Source organism: Aspergillus japonicus (genome assembly GCF_003184785.1).
Source record: "Aspergillus japonicus CBS 114.51 unplaced genomic scaffold BO86scaffold_94, whole genome shotgun sequence".
NCBI classification, from domain to species: Eukaryota; Fungi; Ascomycota; class Eurotiomycetes; order Eurotiales; family Aspergillaceae; genus Aspergillus; species Aspergillus japonicus.
Window position 1 is genome coordinate 46,970 of NW_020291731.1, and position 25,011 is coordinate 71,980.

At 51.3% G+C, this 25,011-nt stretch overlaps 9 protein-coding genes across 9 annotated transcripts; 4 read left to right on the forward strand and 5 right to left on the reverse strand.

Annotated features, from left to right (window-relative positions):
- Positions 1–1,714: 1,714 nt before the first annotated feature.
- BO86DRAFT_325228 (oxidase ustYa family protein) lies at positions 1,715–2,484 on the forward strand (the record flags this gene model as incomplete). The annotated part of the gene is made up of 4 exons (XM_025668516.1): positions 1,715–1,772; positions 1,837–1,958; positions 2,012–2,096; positions 2,165–2,484. Coding segments are annotated over 4 exons (585 nt in total), but the record flags the coding sequence as incomplete, so codon positions are not given.
- A 2,731-nt stretch (positions 2,485–5,215) lies between these two features.
- BO86DRAFT_325231 (hemolysin III family protein) lies at positions 5,216–6,258 on the reverse strand (the record flags this gene model as incomplete). The annotated part of the gene is made up of 3 exons (XM_025668517.1): positions 5,216–5,371; positions 5,431–5,661; positions 5,728–6,258. 3 exons carry the CDS (start codon positions 6,256–6,258, stop codon positions 5,216–5,218), a joined length of 918 nt encoding a protein of 305 aa, XP_025522519.1.
- Positions 6,259–7,238: 980 nt separating this feature from the next.
- On the forward strand, positions 7,239–11,285 carry BO86DRAFT_383683 (natch and ankyrin domain protein; the record flags this gene model as incomplete). The annotated part of the gene is made up of 2 exons (XM_025670852.1): positions 7,239–9,999; positions 10,054–11,285. The coding sequence occupies 2 exons, from the start codon at positions 7,239–7,241 to the stop codon at positions 11,283–11,285; spliced, it is 3,993 nt and encodes a 1,330-aa protein (XP_025522520.1).
- A 1,453-nt stretch (positions 11,286–12,738) lies between these two features.
- BO86DRAFT_279942 (ankyrin repeat domain-containing protein) lies at positions 12,739–13,269 on the reverse strand (the record flags this gene model as incomplete). The annotated part of the gene is made up of 1 exon (XM_025667322.1): positions 12,739–13,269. A coding segment is annotated over one exon (531 nt), but the record flags the coding sequence as incomplete, so codon positions are not given.
- Positions 13,270–15,390: 2,121 nt separating this feature from the next.
- Positions 15,391–16,159, reverse strand: BO86DRAFT_248550 (uncharacterized protein). The gene is made up of 2 exons (XM_025667154.1): positions 15,668–16,159; positions 15,391–15,585 (listed from the first exon to the last, which is right to left on the reverse strand). The coding sequence occupies exons 1-2, from the start codon at positions 15,975–15,977 to the stop codon at positions 15,524–15,526; spliced, it is 372 nt and encodes a 123-aa protein (XP_025522522.1). The 5' UTR covers positions 15,978–16,159; the 3' UTR covers positions 15,391–15,523.
- A 444-nt stretch (positions 16,160–16,603) lies between these two features.
- BO86DRAFT_393307 (uncharacterized protein) lies at positions 16,604–17,564 on the forward strand. Its single transcript, XM_025672984.1, has one exon. It carries the CDS (start codon positions 16,689–16,691, stop codon positions 17,517–17,519), a length of 831 nt encoding a protein of 276 aa, XP_025522523.1. The 5' UTR covers positions 16,604–16,688; the 3' UTR covers positions 17,520–17,564.
- Positions 17,565–17,595: 31 nt separating this feature from the next.
- On the reverse strand, positions 17,596–20,636 carry BO86DRAFT_325223 (S8/S53 family peptidase; the record flags this gene model as incomplete). The annotated part of the gene is made up of 5 exons (XM_025668515.1): positions 17,596–18,200; positions 18,299–18,636; positions 18,690–19,784; positions 19,863–20,302; positions 20,391–20,636. 5 exons carry the CDS (start codon positions 20,634–20,636, stop codon positions 17,596–17,598), a joined length of 2,724 nt encoding a protein of 907 aa, XP_025522524.1.
- Positions 20,637–22,035: 1,399 nt separating this feature from the next.
- On the forward strand, positions 22,036–23,143 carry BO86DRAFT_423020 (hemolysin-III protein; the record flags this gene model as incomplete). The annotated part of the gene is made up of 6 exons (XM_025675380.1): positions 22,036–22,183; positions 22,215–22,414; positions 22,446–22,586; positions 22,676–22,807; positions 22,871–22,910; positions 22,989–23,143. The coding sequence occupies 6 exons, from the start codon at positions 22,036–22,038 to the stop codon at positions 23,141–23,143; spliced, it is 816 nt and encodes a 271-aa protein (XP_025522525.1).
- A 476-nt stretch (positions 23,144–23,619) lies between these two features.
- BO86DRAFT_372433 (cytochrome b5) lies at positions 23,620–24,349 on the reverse strand (the record flags this gene model as incomplete). The annotated part of the gene is made up of 3 exons (XM_025670347.1): positions 24,074–24,349; positions 23,920–24,015; positions 23,620–23,843 (listed from the first exon to the last, which is right to left on the reverse strand). The coding sequence occupies exons 1-3, from the start codon at positions 24,144–24,146 to the stop codon at positions 23,620–23,622; spliced, it is 393 nt and encodes a 130-aa protein (XP_025522526.1). The 5' UTR covers positions 24,147–24,349.
- Positions 24,350–25,011: the final 662 nt, after the last annotated feature.

The following is a 25,011-nucleotide window of genomic DNA, read 5'->3' on the forward strand; positions in this document are numbered from 1 at the left end:
GTGTGGTAAGCATCATCCGCATCGTCACCGCGCTTGTGGGGAGTAATGGTGTGGTAGGCATCATCAGCGTCATCACCCCGTGCTGCGATCATGCCGGCATCTGCTGAGCGAGCCTCATGGATAGACACACCATCTGATAATTGTCAGTCATGAACTATAGATAGAGGCATTCTACATACCCACTGCGGGAACCGGAGCCGCAGCAAGCCTTCCAGCCAGAAAGGCCAAGGTAACAAGGTAGAACTTCATCTTCGAGGGGTCAATAGATGCAAAGGACTTGTCTGGTTGAGTGGAAGTGATACGTTCTGCTTCTTGGGGGAACCTGCCTGAGGATCTTATAGATTCACGCAAGTCGTAGAAGCGTATCAATATCCGTGTAACTCGGCATGACCGATATGGCCGGTATCACTCATTATCCATGCCAAATTAGGGCATGCATTAGCGCTTGTTAGTACCTTCCTGGCGAGCAAAACCTGGTCTGATCTCACTTCTTCAACCCAGCCGGAGCACTCCTCCCCTGCCTATTGGTGCTCACCTGCACTGCAGAAGCAAGATCGTGAGGAATCTGACATCCAGTGCCATCCTACGGCTCCCCGTGCAGATGCTCTTTCGCACGACAGGTCTTGAAGGCCAATGGCAAATATGCCTCATCCCTCCACATCGATCGGAATCGGGGAGAGAGATATCTTCACTCCGGTATTGTGCTTCCAAGAGCCTTGCATTCGAGTATAGCAGCCCCCGCATCCTATGCGAGCTCACGAATCAGAAGGATCGTGGAGTGGCGTATATGACGGTTTAGGCAGGATTGTATACTCCATAAGCAATATTCCGCAATTCTATACCTGGGACTAGAACACTGAAGACGGATGAGACCAATGGCAAATATGCCTCAACTATTCCTACGTGTTGATCAATTGCCGAGAGATTCTTCTGCGCTGCTCTTAAATCCGAGCAGGGGCCTCGGAGACGCAGAGCCGCAGGGCGATACCAGGGAAAACGCATAAGCTTTGCGGCACAGAGTCAGTGCTTTCTGCACGGACATTGCCGTGGTCGTGCGAGCAGAACTAACCCCGCCTTACGTCGGGATTCAGGTATCATACCCTGGCGGTATTTTACCTGATCTAGCCTCGTTGTCCGATCCCATTCATCCCTAACGAGTTTGACTGGCATGCTTCTGAATAAATACTGCATGGACCCGGCAATCGACCATACGGCATGCCCAACCGCACCATTCCTCTTCACCCCCCCCTCAAAGAGCTTTGATAAGCAGGCAGACAACATGGATACCAAATTCGAGAAGTTGCCTCAATACGATGAGAGCAATGCCGACTCCAATAGTCTCTTCTCAGAGACTGGAGGTCTACTAGGAAAGGACGCCCCCATTCCCCAGAGAAGGCCAGCCTGGAGACGATGGATCATGCCTGCAGGCCATTGTGCCCTCCTGCTGCTCTACAGCTCGATATTCTTTCTTCTGGTGCGACACGTTCGCAAGATCGAGAAGCAAAATGAGCATGTCGTCTACTGTATGGGCTTACAAACAACCTCTTCACATTTGCCTGCTCTGGCATTATCTGACTGAGCTGTAGCACCTGCCCAGGAGGCCGTGAAATTGGAAGCCATGGAGTTCCGTTCGTACCCCCCGGTCACTAAATAGCATTCGCCTTATTTATGGGTACTGACTAAGAGTCCAGAGGGCCAGCTCCGAATCATCAGCCCATACCAAGGCGACCCCAGCCCTGAACTCGATCAGGCCTGGAAAGAGCTACTACAGTGTACATAACCCCTGCATTTTTACAAGCAGCATTGCACTAAGTGAAAATTCTGACCGACCAACAGACTCCAACATCTGGGTGACCGGCGACGAGCTATCGAAGATCAACAAGACCTCGATCCCTGTTCCCGGCGAGGAGGACAAATACTGGGTCGAGCTGAGTGTGGTTCACGAGCTGCACTGCATTGTGAGTCCCCACCCTCTGTTATAAAGACATTAAAACCAATTCCATGAATCTAGAAACGCCTCCGCCAATACATCCACTCAGACTACTACTTCGCCAACATCTCCGCCGAGGACCGTCGTCTGAATGACCTCCACACCGGTAAGCTCCCCCCTGCACACAGGATGCCTATCCTATCACTCGGAACCTAATGCATCCCCACGAAACAGACCACTGCTTGGAGATCCTCCGGCAAAGCGTCATGTGCCACGCCGACATCTCCATGATCACCATGACCTGGGAGCCGACGAGCAAGTACCCCGCCGCGGACTTCCAGAACGTCCACGAGTGCAAGAACTGGGACGTGCTGTATGAGTGGCAGAAGGAGCGGTCGGTCGATATGATGAAGCCTGGGTTCTTGGTGCATCCTTATCTTGGTAAGTGCTTCCCGTCGGAGCAATTGTGCTGGGAAGCGTGCTTTTCTGTGCTTTACCTTTCACTCTTTTTTTTTTGTGTGTGTCTGTGGGTTGTTTGGATTGCTGATACCTAGTGCTGGCTTCTAGGCGTGCCGTTCCCGGATGGGTATTACCATGGCATTGGGGCTGCGGATCCCGAGAACGCGATTGGGAAAGGTGGGGAGGATACGGATATGGAGATGGAGATGGAGATGGATTAAGGGGGTTCCCCAGTGCTAGGAAAATGCATTGTCGGCGGTAATATGTCGATACTCTGTGGAAAATAAGATCCAGGCGCTGCGATGTAAGGATAGACGAAATCGAAAATGCACGGGGGGTCCTTGGAACCCTAGATTACAACAGCAATTGTTTAGGCTCCAGTCTGCCGTGTTCAATAAGTGAACTACGGCTGATTGAGCTATGCTCTTGACTACCTAGTATCAAATGAACTGCACTAGCCAAAACTACTGGGTTGCGCTCGCGTCTAATTACCAGGTAGTAGGTTACCATAACTTCTCGGAAGAAAAGCTCCCATTGGACCACGATCTAGGGATACCACAACACACTCAAATGATATTATTATCATATGGTATAGTCCAACAGTAAGCCCAAATATTCTGAACGAGTGTTCGAGCAGTATGAAATGATCACAACGCGAAGAATCGCGACCCCTTCTAGACTAATAATCCTTAACATCGTCTCTTGTCTCCAAGAGAACGTTTCGTCACCCTGCTTTACCCATAATGCAAAGTCTATCAGATCCATACATGCAAGATATAAATCTTTTCCTCGCTACAATCTGAGTTACTGAGGACTCAACCTTTACGCGGCAGCTCTTCTGGCGGTACTCGTTCAGGGTTTACAGCCTTTGCATTACTGCCAGATTGGGGATCAAAGAACACAACCTGTATAGATGAGACTTCATGCAGTCTAGAGGCAACTTCCGACCATCTTGAAAAGAATCGATTGATTATGACGAGGTCCTGGCCCTCGGGTGACTTGTGATCAGCCTCGGCCAAGGCATTCACAGCACGCCAGACTTATGTGATTGGGGTTATATAACTGAATATATATATCAAAGTCAACTAAAAAGAATTCATATAAGTAAAGAATTATGTAAGGAACTATATAAGTAAGGCTGTTGATATTAGCAAGGCAGCCCTCGCGGGCAAGGTGGTTCGTGTAAGCAAGGTAGCCCTCGTAGCCCTCGCACCCGTGGCAGCCCTCACGGCTGTGGTGGTTCTTGTAGGCGACGTGGTTTGTACAAGTAAGGCAGTCCTTGCAAGTAAAGCATTAGAAAAGCGGTATATAGCAGTGGAATTCAGAGGTATTACAGATTATATGATCTGCCTTCGGCATACTAGCCGGCTGACCAATCAGAGCTTCAGAACGCCTTCAAAAACCACTAATCAGCGCAGCTGGATCACGCGTCACTCGATGGCCAGTCCCTCGTAGGTAGGGCTCGGCACCTTACGTGCTTCGCAAGAAAGTATAAAGATTATACTTGCAGGGTTTTGAGCCTGTAGATTGCGGTGATAGTCTTAGTGGTCAGGTAAACGCCTGACGTCATTCGCTTGTATGCATCATCGCCATGCTAGTCACCGAATCTCCTCATATATTCCAACACAAACGTCAGAAAAACCATTGCGGTTCAAGCAGTCCGCGTGCTAAAAGAAAAGTGCACCCGAACTTGTGTCCTACATGTCTAATGTTGTGAGGCCCTCTTTGATCTCCCAAACTTATGGAAAGCCTTGGGTTCAGCGAGCGAGCCGAGGAGAGTACGTAGTTCACTCTGCTTGATGCGTCAATGTCTAGGCTCACTCCATCTCTTTAGTATGCCAAGGCATGTTTCTGATGACGCTGGTGGAGCTCCTAGAGCAGGAGCTGAAGCGACAACTCTCCACAGGACAAAGAGAAATTAGCCAATGTACGGTACAAAGCAGGGGTAAGTCACCAAAGCCCACCTAACATTGTTGTTCTCTAATCTTACACGGCTCAAATTCTCACTTTCGGCGCCAGATCTCCCTTACTGATTTACTAACTGGCCCTAAAAGCGATTGTTGAACGTCTACTCCTTTCTTGCATAATAGTCCCAGGGATCGTTTCGGGTCCGCACCGATGATCAAGTCCGAACTTTGAGTTGAGAAGCGTTTATTGGGTGGTGAAAGAGCAGACTGATGCGATATGGATGTGTATGTATAGCCTTCTGATCCAGCAACTTGCATTGGTACGGCACTTTTGGTTTCTTCAAGTGCCCTGCAATAATAATGCTCGAGAGATCCCAGAGCACCATTAAAGTATGCATTCAACAAGGAACAATGCAGACGGTGCCCTGCACGTCCTGCCGCTAGCCACCTATCTCTGTCCTGACAGTACGCAAAGCATCTTCTGAAATCTCCATGCATCAATTCTCTCTCGGGGCGTCGGAAAGTGTCCTGTGGCAATCCGTGTACTTCGTGCTGTCATGTAACAGATTATGGCGAACCGGGTGGCATACCTTGCACAGGGATCGAGTCTGCGGGCCGCAGAGAATAAGCCAGGGATCTCATCCTCAACCATATCCGAAACTATGGCATCTCGTTCTTTGATGAGGCTGGCCTACCTCGCACGCCCGCCCTTTCTTTTAGCCCGGCGGTCTATGATTCGCTCTAGTCTTCGGTTCCAAACCTGGCCTCCAGTCTCGAGTCTAGCATGGGTCACCATCGGGGGGGGGGAACGCAGAGGTCGAAACCCCCACCACGCTTCAAGTACCGCTGTGGCTTTCAGAGGACGCTCAACAACCCAGAAACATGAAGCTGGTCTTGTGTGCGTGACATGTGGAGGATCCTATGAGCACGTTCGATGCAGGTGATTGTAATCAAATGCATTGAGTATCCCAACCAGCTGCGTCACGGCAGCGAAAACTACCAAGATATGAAAGAGCTGATGGGAGGACCCGTATATGTCGAATCGACCTGGGAATCGACTCTCGGGAAACTTGGTCTGTACGGATCATCGCATCTAGAACTTGATTCCCATTCTGCGCGGGATTTGGGACTTACCGCATAGATCAAGGCACCCATCAGCAGGAAGGCCCCCTCCAATAGATAATAGGGCATTCCAGATTGAATCATCATCTGCGAGATGCCAAACATCTTGATTCCATGTATCAATGGTGCGAAGCCGGAGAGGCCCGTCGCCACGAACGTTAGGGCCCGGAAAATGCGATATTCCGGGCCCCGAAACCTGGGACTTATCATGATGAAGATGGTAAGCAATCCAAGAACCCCGATCTGGCAATCGAAGTAAGCGTCGAGATCAACCTTGAAAGATCAGTGGGTGTGCAGAAATTGACTCACCATGGACCAATAGATTTGACGCTGCACAGGCTCGCACCAGAAGACCATGTATATCCCCGATACAAAATCGCCGATCGTCAAGACTACTATGCCTATCAGGTCAAGCCGCAGCCATAGTTGTTCAATTTCGTGGGAGTGGTTCATCAAGGTGTGGTATGTCGTCGACAGTCCCAGGCAGATAGTGGCGGTCAAGAGGAAGAAGGCAAAAATGAAGCAATCAGCCGCAGTGATCTTGGAGTATCTACTTGTCAAATACTGCTGGATATACCACTCGCCGAGCAGAAAGGCGACCGCTGGTACTAAGTGCGAGTAGATGTTGACCGACTCATTGTGGATATATGATAAACTGCCAAATGATACTCGAGCCGAGCCTGAGATTGGGCGATAGCCATGAAGGATGTATTCATTGTCTTGATGCCAGCTCGGTAAGTCCTCGAACGCAAGAAGAGCTTTGCATGCCGTGGCAGCCTTGGATGGACTCCCTAGAGACCGTCGGCGGAGGGTTGCCTGCTCATCAGGTGACCACTGCATTTGAGGGGATGTAAATCGAAGACGGGTAGAATATGCCATTGCTTTTACGTCTGGCAATGATCATAATGATAATGGTGATGGTGATTGGGATTGGGAAGGGAATAAGTTAAAAGAAAGGGGTAAAGAATCGTGTGGGTGGGTTGTGAGGGGGGGGGGTTAGATTTTTGTTTCCTGCTAAACCCGACGGTCTTGCCAGTGCTTGTACCGCTAAACGATGCGAGTTCAAAAGTCCTAAAGCGTCCTAATTGATTTCCTATTTGCTCTTCTAGAGCCGTAAGCGCTCGGATGTCGAGATGCCAGCGGCATGACAGCCAACAAACAACGTTGTATTGCGCAGCCCCACATCTCAAGCGGGATGGTCATTGCACTAAATCAAGAGCTGTCGTGATTCTGCTGCATATGTTCGCCCAATGACAAAAATGCCTCATCGTAGAAGTTGAGATCACCTAATTTAAGATAGTAATCTACCCGCCGGGTCTGGCCTCAACGCCAGTCATGTAAATGGTAAGCTCATAGTATCACTAGTCATGTACATACATGTATCATGGAGTTGTAGGACCATGCGTTCGAACCATCACGCACGCACGTACTGTACCTGTACGGTGGAGTCTCCCACATACGATCTGAGCTGAGCTCAGGGGTGGGTGGATACCCGCGTCGTCCCGGTCCGAACGGGCTGTATCATCCTGTACTGTACTATACTATACCATCCTATACAATATCGTATCGTATCTTATCTGGTACCTACCCTGACCACCCCCCCCCCCCCTCGAGGTCCAGGTGTGACCTCCGTTTGACCACTTATTGATCCACTGTGTACATACATTACATGCAATGCCTCCACTGCATCTGCTTGCTTTCTCACATCTAGCACAAGCGGAAAGGGTAATTCCGTCTCTTACATTCAAAAAACGCAAAGTTTAGCTTAGTATTAAACCTTTCATACTTACTCCCATTGTCGATCTGCATTTCGACTGGGTATGGCCTCCCCTGACGATTACTCCATCGGGTGGGTTTGCACACTACCTATCGAGGTAGAGGCTGCCAAAGCTACGTTCGACTGCATTCATGACACCTTGCTACCTCCGAATCTGGACCCCAACAACAACAACAACAACAACAACAACAACAACAACAACTATGTTCTGGGAAGTCTTCAAGGCCATAATGTCGTACTGGCATATCCGAATTGCCGCGCGTGTGATGATGGTGAAGATGATGATAAACCATCCTTAGCGGACGCTGCCACGCAGTTACAGGCAGTCTTCACCTCTGTTCGGATCATTCTGATGGTTGGTACGGCGGCTGCGGCTCCAAACATGAACGAGGATATTCGTCTTGGTGATATTGTTGTAAGCAACTCGGCAGTCGGTCGGTCGGGTGCCATTCAGTATGCTGCGAATGGAGAGCAAATGAAAGATCAACTTCTTCGTGGTAGAGCGTTAGGACGGCCGACTTCATCACTGTTTCTCACGGCAACGAGGAAAGCCGAGACAGCCGCCATCTTCGGTGACAGTAAGATAGATCGATACGTCGCCGACATCGTACGCAAAGACCCCGTCATCTTCTCCCGCCCAGGGCCCGAACAAGACTTGGTCTTCGAGCCGAATTATGATCAAGCAACTATTGATTCCGGAGAGAGCGCGTGCAGAGATTGCAACCTGGGGCGGCAGCCTCGGGAGACACAGAGACCTACAGTGCACTATGGCCTTATCGCCTCCGGTCATCATGCGGTGCACCACGGAGCAACTAGAGACACATTGCCGTACAAGCAAGGCGTGCTGTGCTCTGAGACGGGCGCGACCGGCGTAAAAGATGCTGCCCAATACTTGATTATCCAAGGCATCTGCAAGTATGCAGATTCGGATCGCTCGAAGCTCTGGCACCCCTATGCCGCAGTGGCTGCAGCAGCGTACGCAAAAGAAGTCCTTTCGTTTATACCCAAGGCTTCCAAGACACTACCTCTGACACCCAACACCGAGGCTGGGCCTATTCTCAGCGCTTTGCTCTTGACCAGACCAGAGGTTGACCGAAAGTCGCTGATTGTATTGAAAGGGCGCCGAGCCGACGGCACGTGCAAATGGCTCCTACAGCATCCCCGCTATCAGGAGTGGTTGTCAAACCCAAATCAACCAGTGCTTTGGATCTCGGGTGGCCCTGGAAAAGGAAAAACTATGTTGGCGATCTATATTACGGAAGTGCTAGAGTCGGTGCGTGGTGGTGGTGGTGGTGGTGTTGCCGGCGATGTTCTTCTCTACTACTTCTGTAGTAACCGCGATAAGAATCGGAATACGGCCTTGACCATACTGAGAGGCCTCATACACCAGTGGATTGATTTTCAACCCCATCTGGCCCAATACATCAAGAATTCCTTTGAGGGCACTGAGACGACCAAGTACACCGTTTCCAGCTTTGTCGCCCTGTGGAGTGTATTCCTCACGATGCTTCAACATAGTGGGTCTTCCCAGGTGGTCTGTGTGCTGGACGGCTTGGATGAATGTGAGAAGGAATTGCTCGGCCAGTTTCTCGATGCCGTTGGGAACTATCTGTTCAAAACGCCAAAAGTGGGAAGGCCACGACTGAAGCTTATTTTGCTCTCCCGGCCCCACCCAGCGATCTCGGGGAGCAGACTTGGCCAGTATCTGCACATCAAATTGGACGACTCCAATGCGCAGATAGCAGATGATGTCAAGAGGTACATCTCTGCCAAAGTCACCGAACTGGCATCCGAGCAGAAGCTCACCGACGGTATGGTCGCGCAAGTTCGGCAGGCATTATTGGCGGGCGCCGACGGCACCTTCTTGTGGGTGGGCTTTGTGGCCAATGAGCTTCAGGGCAGGAGTTGGGACAGAATCAACGAAATCATCCATCAGATCCCTAAAGGCCTGGCCGGAGTATATCAACGGCTGCTCCAGCAAATTGACGACAAGGAAGCGCTGGTGCCCATTCTTCAATGGGTGGTTCTCGCTGCCCGGCCCCTCACAATTGACGAATTGACAGTGGCCACAGACACCAAGGCATCCGGTACCCTTACCGCTACCGCAGTGACCAAGAGTCGGCTCAGGCTCTGCGGGCCGCTCGTGAAGATCGAAGGAGATGTAGTGAACCTGGTCCATCAGTCAGCGAAAGAATTCTTCCAGAGCAGCCAAGTCAACGTCAAGGGGATCAGCATGTTCTACATGGACCAGAGCACCCACGGGACTCTCATGCGAACCTGCCTCGCACACGTCGAGCGTAGTTACGTCTCCACCACCGGAGCGATCGATGAGAGGTTCAACCGCGGTCCACTCTTCCTTTATGCCGCTCAATACTGGCCGGTGCATTTCTATCACGCCAATGACACGGTTGAAGGGCCGTCTGAGTTCTCCCGTCCGTTTTTTGGAGTCAAGTCTGCAATCCGAGACAGCTGGTGGAAATTCTATTGGGAGCAGGAGAGGAACGGCGGAAACGCGCCCGCGTTCACGCTCCTTCATCTGGCTTCGTATCTTGGCAACGTAGCCTGGGCTAGATGGTTGATCAGCAAGCATGTCCGGCTCGTTTCGCGCAAGGACAACTACGGCCGAACGCCGCTTTGCTGGGCCGTAAACCGGGGTCATCGGCACATGGTGCAGCTGCTTCTCGATCACGGTGCTCGCATCAATGTCAAAGATCGAGGCCGGTTGACGGCACTCCATATCGCGGTTAATGGACAGCACAAGGACATCGTGTCCATGCTGCTCGGTCACGGTGCCCATCTGGAGAGTAAGTCTGAGCATGGAGACACCCCGCTGATTCGAGCCATTCAAACGAACTCAGGGGAGATCATCCAGATGCTGCTTGAGCACGGCGCGCGCGTGGACGGACTGCCCACCCCGGCAGGAGTCGCCTCTCTGAGAAGTCCTTCTGACCCGATGGAAGAGAGGGTAGAAGAGCTACTGGGACTCCGAGAACAGATCTTCCTCACCCGGTACAAGCAGGCATCGCGAAAGATCAATCTCGTCATGAAAGCCCTCGGCCTTTCCTTCCGATTCCCCATCGTTCTTTCCCTGGTTACCCTTTATCTGAAATTTGTGGCCTTCGACCGCTGGGAGAATATGCCTGTACTGCAGGAGGTCGCCAGGGGGTATAAGATGAACGAAATGCGCCAATGGGCAGAAGCGTACCGTGAATTCTTCGTCCAGCTGGTGGTTTCCAGGAACCAGAAAGGGCTGCAGGCCATGACCGACCTGCCGACGCAAGTGTTTCGGGAGGTCGCCCCCGGGGATCTGCAAGCCCTGCTTGTGATCGCAGTCCTCGTCGGCTCGGAGGCCAAGCTCGCAGCTGTTCGACACGGGTGGAGAGAAGGCGATGCCATCACAGCCAGAGCATTCTCGCATTGGGCCGCGATCGCCTGCCACAGAGGCGCGGAGGAATCTTTACACTACGGCGTCCGCGACTTCCTGAACGATTTTGATACCTCGATCCGAAGCGGCAACCGGGAGGATAATGTGGCCCGGACTGTGGTACTTCTGACATCGCACTTCGCCATGATCGAGAATGACGAGCCGCGGCCAATCGAATACTTCTCCGGGGTCATCGCCGACTTCTACGAAGGATACATCGGCGGCGGGCACGAAGTTGACTTATTCAATGACGCAAATCAGGCATGCGCCGGTGAATTGGCCGGCATCAGCCAAAGCCGCGATTCCACTAGATTACTTCTTTTCCTGACAAGTGTCTTCCAATTTGCCCAGCGCTCGCAGGGGGCAGGACGGGACCGCTTCCTCAATTTACCCTCTGCGGCATGCTTGATTGTCTGCCAGGAGAATGCCATGTCTCACCAGTGGCTGATTGGCGAGGCGATACCAGAGACGATGAGTACCTTGATTTCCAAACAACCACCAGGGTTGCTTCGAAAGCGGGCGTGCAAGACCTTGGTGGAGTGCCTGATCATCGGAAAGCAACATGGCTTGATCTTGCAGGCGGCTAAATTGAGACGGGAGGTGAATGGAAGTCTGCAATTCCTGCCCGACGTCCACGAAATATTAAGCCGGATCGTTGATATATGAAGCACTGCGCACCCTCTCGGCCTAAAGGGTGGTGAGGTACAGCGAGGGCCAGGTTGCAAGGAGCAGTTAGGCCCCTGTTGATGGTTGCATATTGCGTATGGCCTTACCGCGGTTGCTTTTCTGGAAGAGTCTGCTTGCCTATGGCATCGAGGCGAGGTTCGCAGTCCAAGTAGCGTTCTGATGAAGTGTTTCGACATTGGGAGGGATGCACAGTACATTAGCAAGGAACTTCTTCTACCATTCGATGCTTCACGTGGCGCTCACCCAGTCTCCACGCTAATTAGGTCTTCTCTGAGCTTTCCACATGGATGTCCGTCTCGAAGCGGTGTCTCGGCCGCAGTCTGTAGCGTACTCTCATCATAGTACAATTCTCGTCTCCGTGGATGAGGCTATTTTGATCTTAAGGACCGTATATTAAAAGGGGTTTCGCTTTTGAGCTTTTTCCTCCATTGGCATTGACCGTTCATTTCCCTCTTGTTGTCATATCCATGATAGTATGGGTGACAATTTGGCGGAATTGGGGAATTGAGTCGGAGGATGGGTTAAGGCTCCTCTGGTTACCGGCGGGCTGGCGATGGCTCTCGGCGTCGGTCGAAATCGAGTTTCTCAGGAAGGATCGAAGAAGACTCTCGCTGTCTTTGTGCTGAGGAGGCAGTATTGGATAGCGATGCAGTAGCTATCTGTTGTTCAGTGGCTGTGCTGCTACGGCAAGGAGTCCGCAATTACTTCCTCCGTAAAGCATTCATGCCGATGAACCTGCGCACGCCCTTATGAAAATCAACAAATTATGGCCCTATCACTTCCAAAATGAAGAATTGCGCGACGGGACCTTCCTTCAGTCTTTCTCTATCCCTCCTGTGCCGACAGCTTGCTTTTCCCTTCGACGGATAGCCAAACCCTTTGATACAGGCAGACTCGCAAGTGATGTCAGTAGTCTGTATCGCTGTGATAGCACAAGACTCCACAGCCCTAGTCATGTGAGCACGAGTTGTTATCATTCGATCTTCACAAGCTAGGCGACTGACAGCAGGGCTGAGACATCAGCCCGAAGAGGCACGAGGCATCTTGATCTCAAGCCCTCGCTTCCCATCTTCGTCGCCGTGCGCGGGAATCGCTATCCCAACAGCCGCCTGAAAAACCGCGTCAGACCCGATCCATCGGACTTCGCTTTACGTTTCTTGTCGGATGCTTGGGCTCGAGGTGCCGACCGGCGTGTTTGCGTCGTCGAAATGGGGTGGTCCAACGGAGATGACGCCGACGGAGCGGAAGCCGAGAAGAGCAATCCTTCTCGCATTGGCGGCGGTGGTGGTGATGGTGATGGTGCAGTCGACTGGTTCGGTAGTAACGGGCCTGATCGACGCGGGGCGGAAGGCTGGCCATGCGCTCGGAGTGCAATCTGGATCCGGCGCTGGACGCTGGAGTCAGAATCTGGCCGGGCGCAAACAGCTCGATTGAGCCGTCGCAACACCCGGTCATCCGCGATAAATTCCTTCCAAGATCTGCGTCCCATGGGAAGGATATTGGGATCTGCACCCATCTCGAGGAGAAGGTCCACCATAGCAAACATGCTCGTCTTCACCGCGTAGTAGAGCGCGGTCCGTCTTCCGGAATTCATGCCGTTGACGTCGTGACCGAGTCTAAGGAGGAGTCTGATCATAGGAACGCTGCCGGTGAGAACAGCTTGTCGTAAACCTGTGACGGCTCTGCAGCAGCGTGACTTGCTAAAGGCTAGGTTACTGGTGGCTTTGTACAAGTAGCTGGTTGGCTCGAGACCGAGCCATTCTTCTGCAGTAAGCCCATTCTCGTCGACCAGGGCTGAAGGCTCTGCGATAACAAAGCTGTCAAGTAGGACCTGAACAGTTGCTAGATCTCGACTATGAACGGCTAGGTGAAGAATGGACCAGCCATGGTTATCCTGCTGAGAGGCACTGGATCTTATGCGGTCGTCTTCCAAGAGGCACTGGACAACGTCTGAGTGCCCCATGTAGGCGGCATGATGCAGTGCAGTCCAACCGTGACATGTTGACTTAAGTGGATTGGCTCGCCGTGAAAGAAGCAAGCGTACAATATTAGAACAGCCACCGTTTGCCGCACAGTGCAATGGTGATGTACCATAAGAGCTGACAGCATCAACGTCAGCCCCTCGATCCAACAAGCACTGCACAGTCTCAAAATGGCCTTCCTCTGCTGCCCAGTGTATTGCAGACCAGCCATCCTGATCTTGATGATTAGGATCCCCGCCAGAGAAGAGGAGCACCTGTACAGTGGGAAGATCGCCAGAAGCTGCTGCCGTTTCTAACGGGGCTCTGTGCCTATTTGCTTTCTGGGATATGCCGGCACCGTGGTCCAGAAGCATCTCAGCAACTGAAGACCAGCCAAGTCCAGCTGCCCAATGCAGCGCAGACTTCCCATCCACGCTAACCGCGTTAGCATCGGCGCCTATGTTTAGCAATTCGTTTGTGGCCTGGGTTTGCCCTGCAACCGCAGCCCAGAGACACGGAGAAAATCCATGATTGTCAGGTCTACCTATATCGGCGCCGTGTTCGACCAGGATAGATATGGTATCAATAAGGCCTCTTTCTGCAGCATAATGCAGGGCTGTCTGGCCGTGGTTATCACCCAGATCTATGGTGGCCCTATCGCCCGCATTCAGCAGCAAAGCCATCATATCACGACCACAGGACTGTTCCATGGAGGCGTGATGCAACGCTGTTCTCCCGTCATCGTCCTTGCTTCCCAAACCTGCACCTCCGTGAATCAGTGACTGAACCAAAATCAGATCACCGGCTTGTATGGCATGGTAAAGCTTTGCCATTCTCGAGCCCTCGTTGTCCCGTAAGTCTAGTCTTGTTACCGATGCAGTAATATCCTCTTCGCCGTGGTCCTTGCGACCATCTGCAGCAACGGCCTCGTCATCCCGATACTCCAGCGCTTCATCATCCATTACACTGTACATGGATGCACGGAATTTCGCAAACCCCGGCACGTCATCCTCTAACGGCTGATCACTATCAATGTTCTCGGCGTCTTCCTCATTATCGCTAGGGAGCTTTTGCAACGTGATCAAGGCGATCTCTTTAATATGAGCGGCAACGTGTGACTGGAGAGCTTCACTCGAAAAGACAGCATTGGGCTCGACCTTGTCCAGGGGTTGGAAGTCATCGCCAAATGGGCATTCCAGTATTCTATCAAGTAATGGTTTTCGTGCTGCGAGGCTGAGGGTTCCGACATGCGCTGCAGGAACGCCATGCTCCTGGATAGCATGCTCTCGATAGTGAATCTCCTCATCGAAAGTGATCGGATCATGTGAAGGAGCTCTGCACTCCCATGTATGCCCGTGAGCATTCTGCATGTGGCTCATCCAGGCACCGGACGTCTCAAATGTTGCTGGGCCGGACCCATGACGACCTGCTTCCAAGCATTGTGCGGAAAGACAAATGAAAGGCTCTAAGTCTCTGATGACGTGATTGCTACGAGAGGTTAACCACATTTCTCTCCAAACAGGCGGGAATAAATAACGTTGTGCTTACTGCCACAGCATTGGCTTCGCTCTGCTCTTGAATTCAAGAATGACGCCACAGTATGGACACTCATCGGTCGGCGGTAATGGTGGAAACGACAGATTGTTATTCACTAGAACAGACTTGGCTCGAGGTACCTCAGTCGTAGATTTGGCGTAGAGGGCTCTAACAGCAGATTGTCGAGCAGTAGTTGCATTGGTTATGGGCACAGGGGGCGGGCTTGCTGCTCCCAATATTGTTTGATTCGTCGCAGGCTTTGGGAGCATGCTCGAATCAAAACGTACAGTTGGAGCACTTCCGTTTATCTTCGGCAGTTGAACAACAGTTGGGGCAGCTCGTGGATGCTGCAAACTCAAGCCGATGCGCCTTCGATGGGTTCGCTGGTAATACAATCGTCGTAGGCGCATCGCATTGGCTTCGATCAATGCTGTGCGAAGGGAACCCGGTGCCATTGGAAAACGAAACCGGATATAGCAATCTGTGTAGAGACGCAATTCAGCGATTGCCTGGTTTGCTTGTTCATCATCTCTGTATCTTTCGATCCTACGCGCCCGGTCGGCTTTCGCGGATTTTCGAACAGCATTGGATAGACGAAAGAGCCGTGTGACTGTTCCGCCAATGATATCGGTGATTTTTGAGATGTTCTCTTCTGCTGGATCTCCATCGCTGTCCGAGTCACTTGCGTCATCCTCGGGTCTCCTCCTCCAGACTTCCGAGTCACGGTGTCCTGACACACGCTGTCTTTTCCTGCTCGGAGTCTGCGGTGGGTTCTGAATCGGCTTCACTTTTATGAAGAAGGTCTCGTTAGCATAGACTCTTCGACGTTTCGTTTCTCGGTGACCGAGCGCGGCGGGTACTTGCAAGACACCATCGTATCACAAATAAGGCCTAGGAGCTGATGTATGATCTCCACGATCGTGGGACTGAATCGAAGCCTGTAGTCCAGCGAAACATTGAGCGGTCCAAACACGTCCATGTTTGCTGCCCACAGGGTAAATCGCGCCAGCTGATCATCCATGATAGTAGGATCCGGCACAATGTCTGGCAATACTATATACTGGTGGAATAGCGAGTTGCACTTTGTTGCGTGCTCTGCGATGGTCGGGTGAAGATCATCTTGGAGGAAGATATCTTCCATCATCTCATCTTTCCCACGATCTAGCACCTCCATGGCCGATGGATGCGGTCCCAGCGGGTTGCGAGAACAAGGCAGCTGATCCGGTCTATTCGAAAATAGACTATCCTAAAAGTTGTTGGTGGGTGGGCAAGCAATTGCGACCAAGGTGTACAAAAATGTCGCATGAATCCGAGGAGTGTCAGATGGTGAGACACCGCCATATGTGTTGGTTTTTGCTGAGTTGTACGGTAATCAATGAATTTGGCCCGGAATTAATTCCAAGTTGCGTCACAATGCAAAGGTACAGTACAATAGTGTTGGTACTGTACAGTACATCCGCTGGTACAGCCCCGAAGTCGTTTAGGCCAATCTTGTACTGTACCAGAAATGCCAAAAGTACCAAATTCATAATTGGCTTACCAAGAAGGCGGCCAAAATTACTTATGTGACAGTAAGTGCTCCGTGATGTGACCATAACATGACCAGCTAGAAGCGTACCGACTAGTAAGCATAGAGTGCAGGTTTCTAGACTCACAACGACTAACTAATTCATACACCTATTGCTATTGGTTAGTCGATGGATTGGAAGAGTGAGGGAGGGGTTGAAATGACCGACTAAGTGAAGGCAACAAGTAAAAGGGGTAGCATGAACCGCGATGGCGTGGGATCAACCTCGGTCTCACTCTTGCCTGACCTAGTCACTGACTCCAACCCTTCTCGACAGCGAGGAGTATATTCTCCGGCATTGCCAAACATCTGAAAGTCATGTCTTTTCCAAAGACTTATTTTCTATGTCCGACATCGGATTTTCTCCATCCGCCGCCAGTGGGTCCGCTATGTCTTGGATCTATACTCCGCTCCACGTCGACACCGCATTGCCCTCTGAATAGAGGGGGATCTGTTGCCGTGACCGCGCCATTACCGCCAGTCGTGGAAACCGACTGGAGGAAGACCATCTCCACCGAGCAAGGACTCGGGTGCGGTGTTTATGCACAGTTCCTGCAGCTGGCTACTGGGGGATCGCCTCTTGGGCCTGAGGTGAGCGTTGAGACTTCCAGAAAAAGGGCGGAGGTTTTTGCATTCGACCGGGTAACGACTCTATCATTTGAGCCCACGCAAGAGTACGTTGAAGAGGCTATCCAAGCACCTGCCGTGCAGACGTGGCTGCGGGAGCCCAAACAGAGATTCGCTCCTGTTGTCTCGCTCTATCTCGTCACCGGCATGAAACTCGTGCAAGGCGCCAGGATCAAATACTCCACTTCGCAGAGTGCAACAGTCCGAGGAAACGTTGGTTTTGACGTGACTGCACTGGGTACGTCCATCGGCCCAAAGGGCCACTGGGTCAGCAGGAATGAGGATGGGACAGAACTCAAGCGTGAAATGGAATTTGTGTTTGCGTTCCGCGTGAACAGGCTCAGATTCGGGCGCAGACTAAAGGTGGAAGAGTACAACAAGGGCGCATTCTTGGCCGTTGGTGGAGAACAAGACGATAACGCATTTGTTCTGGTCGAGGATATAGACGGGTCACAGATTAGGACAGCTCAAGCCGTTCCGGATGTGACCGAGAATGGCAATGTCTATTGCGTCCCCGCTTAAATGTACTACAATTTGTTCGACACCCCAATGAAGAGTGAACAGTTCTACTTTGACGGCATTGTCAGTACCTAGCTTCCTAGCTATACATGTGTTTCTTGATGTCCTCAATCTTTTCATAGACATGCTTCCTTGTCGACTCTCTATCAAACATTACATGGGGCGTGAGGTAGTGATAGCCTGCTCCTCTTGTATGCCTGACCATACTCCTCAGAACCGCATCCATTGAGCCAAAATCCTTTAGCCACGGCCCCAGTGGCTCACTGCCTGGTTTGATATGTTGGTCTTGCTGTCGGACAAAGGACAGAACCGATGCTGCCAGCCCAGCGGCTATAGGGGTTGCGACCGATGTACCTGACAGGACCTTGACAGTTTGACCGCGGCCATCTTTGCCAACTGGCCAATGAGAGGAGACGCACTCCCCAAGTAGACTGAAGTTGACGTCTTTGTCGTCTGCGGTCGGGTTGAACATGGAAGGATTACCATGTCCATCAGTTGAGTGAATACAAAAGACGCTGGGATCTTGAGCTGGATAGGCCCTGCCAAGGTTCGCTCCATCATTCGATGCCGCCGAAAATAACAATGTCTGACAGTGTATAGCATTGGCTATGGCTGCTTTTATTGGCTGGCTGTGTTCACGAATCCCGAATGACATCGAGATGATGTCCACTTTCCATTCGGAAACTGCAAAATTGATAGCCTGAAGAGAGATTTAGCTCGAATCGAAATTCTGCTCTGCCATAGGGCCAATCCTACCTCTGCAATGTCGCCGTAGGTGCTACGATCGAGTGTCTCTCGATGCGCGATTCTGGCGATATAGATCTCAGCACACGTGGCAACTTTGAGCAGAAGTCCAAGAGCATGAGTGCCATGCCCGATCTCGTCTCGGATGTCTTCTGGTTTTGTATCAGCGATGAAGCTTCGCGCGGCCTTGATTCGTGGATCTAGTTGTCCATTTTCGATCATTAGAAGTGGATTTTCAGGATCGAACCCGGAATCTAGGATCGCTATCCGCACCGGTTCGAAGGCTCTGGGTCCGGCTTCGACCGATTCGTAAGGGTCAACAAAGCGATGAATGGAAGACAGAAGGTTGTCCATCCATTGTTGCGAAAGTTGACTCCTGTCTGTCTATTAGAACCACAAAGCATCATGACCATCGAAAAGAAAGCTCACTCTTCTTCACAACTCGCCTGGTAGCTTGCATCAAAGAAACACAAGCTCTTCGCTGGCGGCTCCGCCAGATGTCCGCTTAGTTGCGTTTTCAAAGGAGGCTGTGTCGCCATATGTAGAGCCATATCTGAGGTGAACGATGTGTAACCCGCGGGCGTGACGTCAGAATTAGAACGATCCGGAATTGCCTGGGCACCGATACTTTTATCATGTGAGTCCGCCTTGTCTGTTCGATGGCGCACAACCTCGCAGCCGATGGAGCCCCAGCGGAGCCTATTCTCTTGAGACTCAAATGAGCCCAGGTCCTCCAATCGAAGTTTCCACCCATTGAGTATCTCAGCCTCAAGCCGCTTGACAACATTTTGGTAAAATAGGCGCTGTACGCTGACCGATTCAAAGTCAGCCTGCTGTCCAGGGGGTAAGTACTCCCACTGCAGGCATGCCTTGGTAGCAAGATAGTAATCAACGCTAGCATCAGCTTCCAAAGATTTAAGCTTTTCAAGACTGGTATAATAGTCAGTATTGACATTTCTGGTGGTGGACGAGTCCTTCTGCATCAGGTCCACGGGTGTGCAATAATGAAGCTCGCACAAGAGTATACCAAGCGCTAGCACACTGGCATTGGGGTGTACCCTGTGTTTAGAGTTCTCCGAACCGACGCCAGTATTTTCACTGCGGTTTGAATGGATTGGGATGTGCTCCATGGCGAGGAAAGGTTTCGTAATATCTGGTAATTCTCCACTCTGCAGTGGCTCAAAGAACAGAATCTTTGAGTGATTGAAGGAAGGCTGCAGCCACGGTGTCTCCAGAAATGGAAGAAGCGCGGTAGCCAGAGTTACGGCCAAAATCCGCTTACCCTTGAATGGCAATGCAGATGAGCCACCGCATAGTTCCTGCTGACGCTTGAATAATGCCGACAAGGAAACTGTTCCAGACGTGCGATCACCACCAAAGGTCTTCGGCTGCGGACGAAGCCTCTGAAACCTTCCATCTTCAAGAGCAAAATTCAAGCAATTTGCTTGGCCAAGAGACTCTGTAATGCTTTGACATATGTGGGCACAATCGGAGGCGTCGCAAGTTAGAGGCTCAGATGTGCTCCTCATCCTGTTATGATGCATGTCTCTGCCGCGAGTTCGTTAGTCAAGAACATTGTCAATGAATGCTTCAGAAGCTTACTTGACAGTTATTCTGGCTTCTTGCAACTCTACCGCAAGAAGAGACCGTACGCCGAAGAACACTTCGAAGCACGACTCGACCTTCAGATCCTTCTTTTGTCGTGGCAGCGAAAGTCGAACGCTTAGTCCAGAGCACTTGTGGCAAACACAGATCCAATCCCTTCGTAACGCATTGTTCAAGGATAATAAACGTCTTCTCATTAGCACGGCGAAGTCCGCATTTGGGTCTTCGGGGTCATCGCATGTGGCTGGCTTTTCCCGAGGTAGCACCCGGCGTCTCTTAGCGTCACTGGACAAATCTGCCAGTTCTTGAATGACAGCTTCACTTTCTCTTCTTCGTTTACCAGGGCGAATGGAGATTTCAGGGCTGGAATGCGAGTTTCGACTCGGACGCTCGATCACGCTGCGCATCATCTGAAGCTTCGGATACGGCACATCATGCTGTAGGCGGTGGTGCATCACTTCGTGTTAACAAGCAAAAAGTGAGGGGCTGGAAGACTGAAGCTTGTTGTATATGAAGAGCGCTTACAAAGTCTGGTTCTCGGGCAGAGTCGTACTGAAAATAGTCTTCACATACACGCAAGACCTTTGCAAGACGTTCAGGATCAACCTCGTCCAAGTCGTCGGCATCATGCTGCAGATATGCATCCGTCCGAAGCCAGGCTTCGCGTGTGCGCGATCTCAACGACGCGGGCTGCGCAGACCTCTCCGGTCGTTTTCTAGCGAAAAACCCAAGCACATACTTCAAAAGACCTCGAGAATCGTTTTCGTCCATCATTCAAAACCAGCACAAACGGGTTGAGAGATTTGACCGGGACTCAAATCGGCTATAATATGTCAGGATTGAAAGGCAGGAACTAGGCGTCTTAGCTATGTATTATGAAAGCCTGCAATTTCTGGCCTCGGGCCTGTGCTAGCCTGCTAGTTAAAAAAGATCAATTTCCGAGTTTGACTGACCGGCCGGTTGTTCACAACCCTCGCCTTCTGACAATAATGATCTGGGCAGGTGGTAGCCAGAAAAGACTACACTACGGCAGACCATTTCTTTTCCCATATCGACGCGTACAATTGCCTATGGGATCGCGAGTGACAAAAAGCGGATCTCAGCGCGGAAGTATCCGGGATGACCCCCTTCAGAAGACCAAGCGGAGAGTGCTGTGGTAACTGTATGGACCTGTACTATACTGTAAGTTACAGTAGCGGGGATTGGATTACCCCCTCAGTTCGGCGCGTCTTTCAGCCCTCAAATCTTGGACGCAGGACCGGGAAACAGCTGAAGTGGCTATGTTTATTCCGGGGGTATCAAAAAGCCCAGTCTCCAGCCAATATCCTAAAGAAGACGGTGTATCCTTCGGCTCGAGAGTGGGGTAAGCTTGATCGTTTTGTTTACCTCCTACCTCGTTTCTGCGCCGTTGGAGTGGGCCACAATCGACGGTGACCCAATGTGATGGACAGCAGTAGACTACGGACCTCAGCTGTGACAAGCCCTGACTCACTAGGCGGCTAGCATGCGAATAACAAAGAGCAGCTGATAGCAATGGCTCAAATAAGTGGACCCGGAGCTTGAATCAACTAGCAGTCTATAGGTGGTTCCTAGGTCATTTTGAGACTTTGCTAGGAATCCGATCCTTTGTCTCCTCACTGACGCCACAGCGCCATGGCCATTGGTCTGCTCGTTGAGTGGCCACAGGCGTGTATTTATCCGTCATCCTACGGATGCTAGCCCTGCCGTTTCTACCGGGAGATAAGCGAAGCCTTGCCGTTGTACTGCGTAGGAGCGCCCTCCTTTCAATTTGGAGCGGCAGCGGTAAGGCTAGGTAGCCATCCACGGTACCGTATACCAGCTCTGCTGTACTCTACATGCGTGCCATCCTGACCCGGTAATCGGGACTTTTGTACGGAGCCAATCGTTGCGATTGTCAATTCCCGCTTACAATCAGTTCCATCGCCTCCGAGGTCTGAATATATAAATCCAAGCTACTATACCTTTGCGCTGGTATTCCTCGACTATCGCCTGATTCTAGGTTGAGCTAAGCCCACTGTTACATGACAATTCCCTTGGTGGCGTCTCTCTGCTTCTCCACTCTTTCTCTCGGCAAGAACTGAGCTCTTTTGTTATTCTTCACCCTATCACTCTCCGCGTCTTTGTCCTCAAATATTTGGGGGAGAATATTATGTCAGGGGCAGAACTCAAAAGACGGCAAGTGCCGAAAGTCAATATGGACACCGGGATCGATTACACGAACCAGCCCAAGGTCAAAGCACGAACCGTTACGTGGCAGGAGATCTCCGGATGGCAGCTCCACAACCAATATATCCTTGGTGGCTACGGAGTACCGGCCCGCGAAAGCAGACTATCGTGAGATCTTCACCAGCCTGACCTTTTTGCACGATGAGTCTTGCAATGTCTATAGTCATCTGATTGGGGCTCTGCTCCTACCACTCGTTGCGACTACCTTTGGGCGAAAACTGGCACAGCCTCAATTTCTCGGTGTGTCGTTTATGGAGTACGCTATGTTTGGGATCTACTTCTGGTGTGCGGAAATCTGTTTGGTCCCTCAGCGCGCTCTACCACCTGATGCAGCCCCACTCGCGTAGAATAGAATATTTCTGGCATGGAATGGATCTGCTTGGGTTTGTTGTTGTGACGGTGGGCACATTTTCGTCCGGCATCTACCATGTCTGCTTCTGCGAAGCGAACTTGCAGAAATTGCACTGGGCTATTGTGAGTCTCCCCCATGGCGCGCTCCTCCACACAGCCCATCCCTCTTGACAGTCCGGTGGAATGCAGCCGTGCCCTGACGCAAACTCTAGGTCCTAGTCACCGGATTTGTCACCGGTGTCCTAATCTCGAATCCTCTGCTCAAAACAACGCGCTGGCGGAAAGTGAAGGTGGGCGCTTTCGTTATCTTCGGCGCTTCATCATTTCTACCTTTGCTCCATGGAGTCCAACGACACGGGCTCGGATAAATGCTGCAATACTCGGGAATGCGATGGTATCTACTCGAGCTGAGGCTCTATGGCATTGGAGTCAGTCTTTATGCGGTATGTCTGCACGCCCCCTCTACTTTCTACCCCAAGAGAAAAAGCAATTCTGACAAAGTCGTATAGTCCCGGATTCCAGAAGGCTTGGCGCCTGAAGGGTTCGATATTTGGGGAAGCTCGCACCAGATCTTCCATCTCGCTATCTTAGGCGCGATGTACACACACCAGATTGCTCTGCTGCAAGGCTTCACAGCCTGCCATACATTGGATGTGTGTCAGCTCCAGGGTGTTTATTGAGCAAAATGCAGCTTTGATTCAATGCCAGAGTGTACAAGCTACAATACATACAATCCACAGTGCACATAGACTTGTTGGCAGCTGCTTAAGTAGTATGACGCCAAATATCGAGAGGAGGAATCGGAATCGGCAACCCGCCGTGACGGCAACAGGTCGGATTTATGGAAAGTTAGGGCAGTAGAACCTTGTAGAGCTCACTACGGTACCGAAGATTTATTACTCATGGCCATAGCTCTTCACGGAATCTCAGTCTCCCCCTCGCTCTGGCGGCTAATGTCTGTTGGTATTGGACGCCGGGTTAGAACTCCGCAAAACATACGCGAGGAATTGCTATTCACAGAATGTACCAGCCTGTCCCGTGCTATTGGGGGTCATGGCTCTACTGGCTTCGACTAGGGCTTCGGGTGCTGTGTTCGGCGTCGTTTTCGGCTGAGAGAATGATTTACATTGGAACAAGATTGAATGATTCGGAGCACTCAAAATATATTATCATCTCGAATCAGACTCTCGCAGCAAGACTGATCGCCCTGGCTGTCACATGACACTTTCCCCACAATCCTGTATCGCTTCCTATAGAACTCAAACCACTCATTAAGAATCGTCTGCTCTTGCTCCCCAAGATGGTGGAACTCAGCTGCACAAGACGACGTGTGGAAGGATGAACGAGCCAGTGCACGCGAGGGGTCCTTTCCCGCATATTCTGTATTTTCGCCGTTCAAGGTCAATCTCAGATGAGCATTTAGCGCACCTTGGCATGTAATGGAAATGGCACGTACCGTGATAACAACCCCCGGGCGCGAAAGCGGGATTCCGGCTCACGTCGAAGACTATCCCCTTGATGGCAAATAGGGTCGGACGGGCGGGATCGGTGCCTGAGGTATGGTTAGTTCGAGGTCTGGGTCTTGTGCTCGGTGTGGCTAGTTTTCATACCATCGGCAGAGTGCAGGTCCTGCGGGCTGATGGGGTTGAGTTTGTTGAGATCGAGGGATTCAGGATACTCCATATCCGAGTCATCGGTTGCTAGTGTTCCTCAGATAAAGAAGATTTACTGCACGATTCTAGTCCTAGTCGCGGAGACTCGACTTCTTATGAATTATCCCCTGGAGCAAGAACTGTGATGTCTCGCTGCACTGCCTCCCCCGGCTATTCTGTTTCACGGGAATAAATCGGTTGCTGGCTCTCGACTGGCCCGTAACAGGAGTTGGGTTAGGTGCAGGACTCACGTTCCCACGGAACGCGCAAAAATAAACCTCTGTAATAGTTCATCTGGACTGTACCAAGCGAGATCCTTTGTTAACTTCCCCGCCATTGTTCCGGTTCAGCGGAGATGGTACCGAATCGGGTGGAGTTTGCCACCCCGAACATCCCTGCAGCATCATCGATTACGAATTCGATGCTTTAATTCAGTCAAGCTCATGCTACCCCACCAGCAGTTAGAGGGGTGTCTTGCCACTTCTCAGATCCGAATCCACAGGAAGTCGTTGTGCAACAACGCGCTTATCTGAGGTTATTTTCTCGCAGACTACGGAGTATAGTGGGAAGGGTCGGCTAGACGCGTATGCCACCAATGCGGGAGAAGCTAGTCTTATATCTCCTCACAGCTCGATACATTGCTCTTCAATCAATTTGAACACCCACCGCTCAGGCTATATGATACTTATGCGCAATAATCATATCACCATTGACAACAACAACAACTACTACTACTCTACCTTATTTCCCCAATAATTTCTCGTCCATTGACCCACATCAAGCCATAAAATCCTCCTCGACGCGCTCCGGCCAGATCTTGATACACGGCCACTTCGACGTCGGGGTGCAGGACAGGGTCGGAGGCCAGATGTACCCCCTGGTGAACTGCGTGATGG

What these genes read in the sequence shown, in the direction of transcription:
- BO86DRAFT_248550 (XM_025667154.1), bottom strand. Translation starts at nt 15,977, where the DNA reads ATGGAGGTGCTAGATCGTGGGAAAGATGAGATGATGGAAGATATCTTC. An exon ending in TTGTGATACGATGGTGTCTT is followed by an intron (nt 15,586 to 15,667) that starts GCAAGTACCCGC and finishes ATAAAAGTGAAG; the next exon opens with CCGATTCAGAACCCACCGCA.
- BO86DRAFT_393307 (XM_025672984.1), top strand. Translation starts at nt 16,689, where the DNA reads ATGTCTTTTCCAAAGACTTATTTTCTATGTCCGACATCGGATTTTCTC.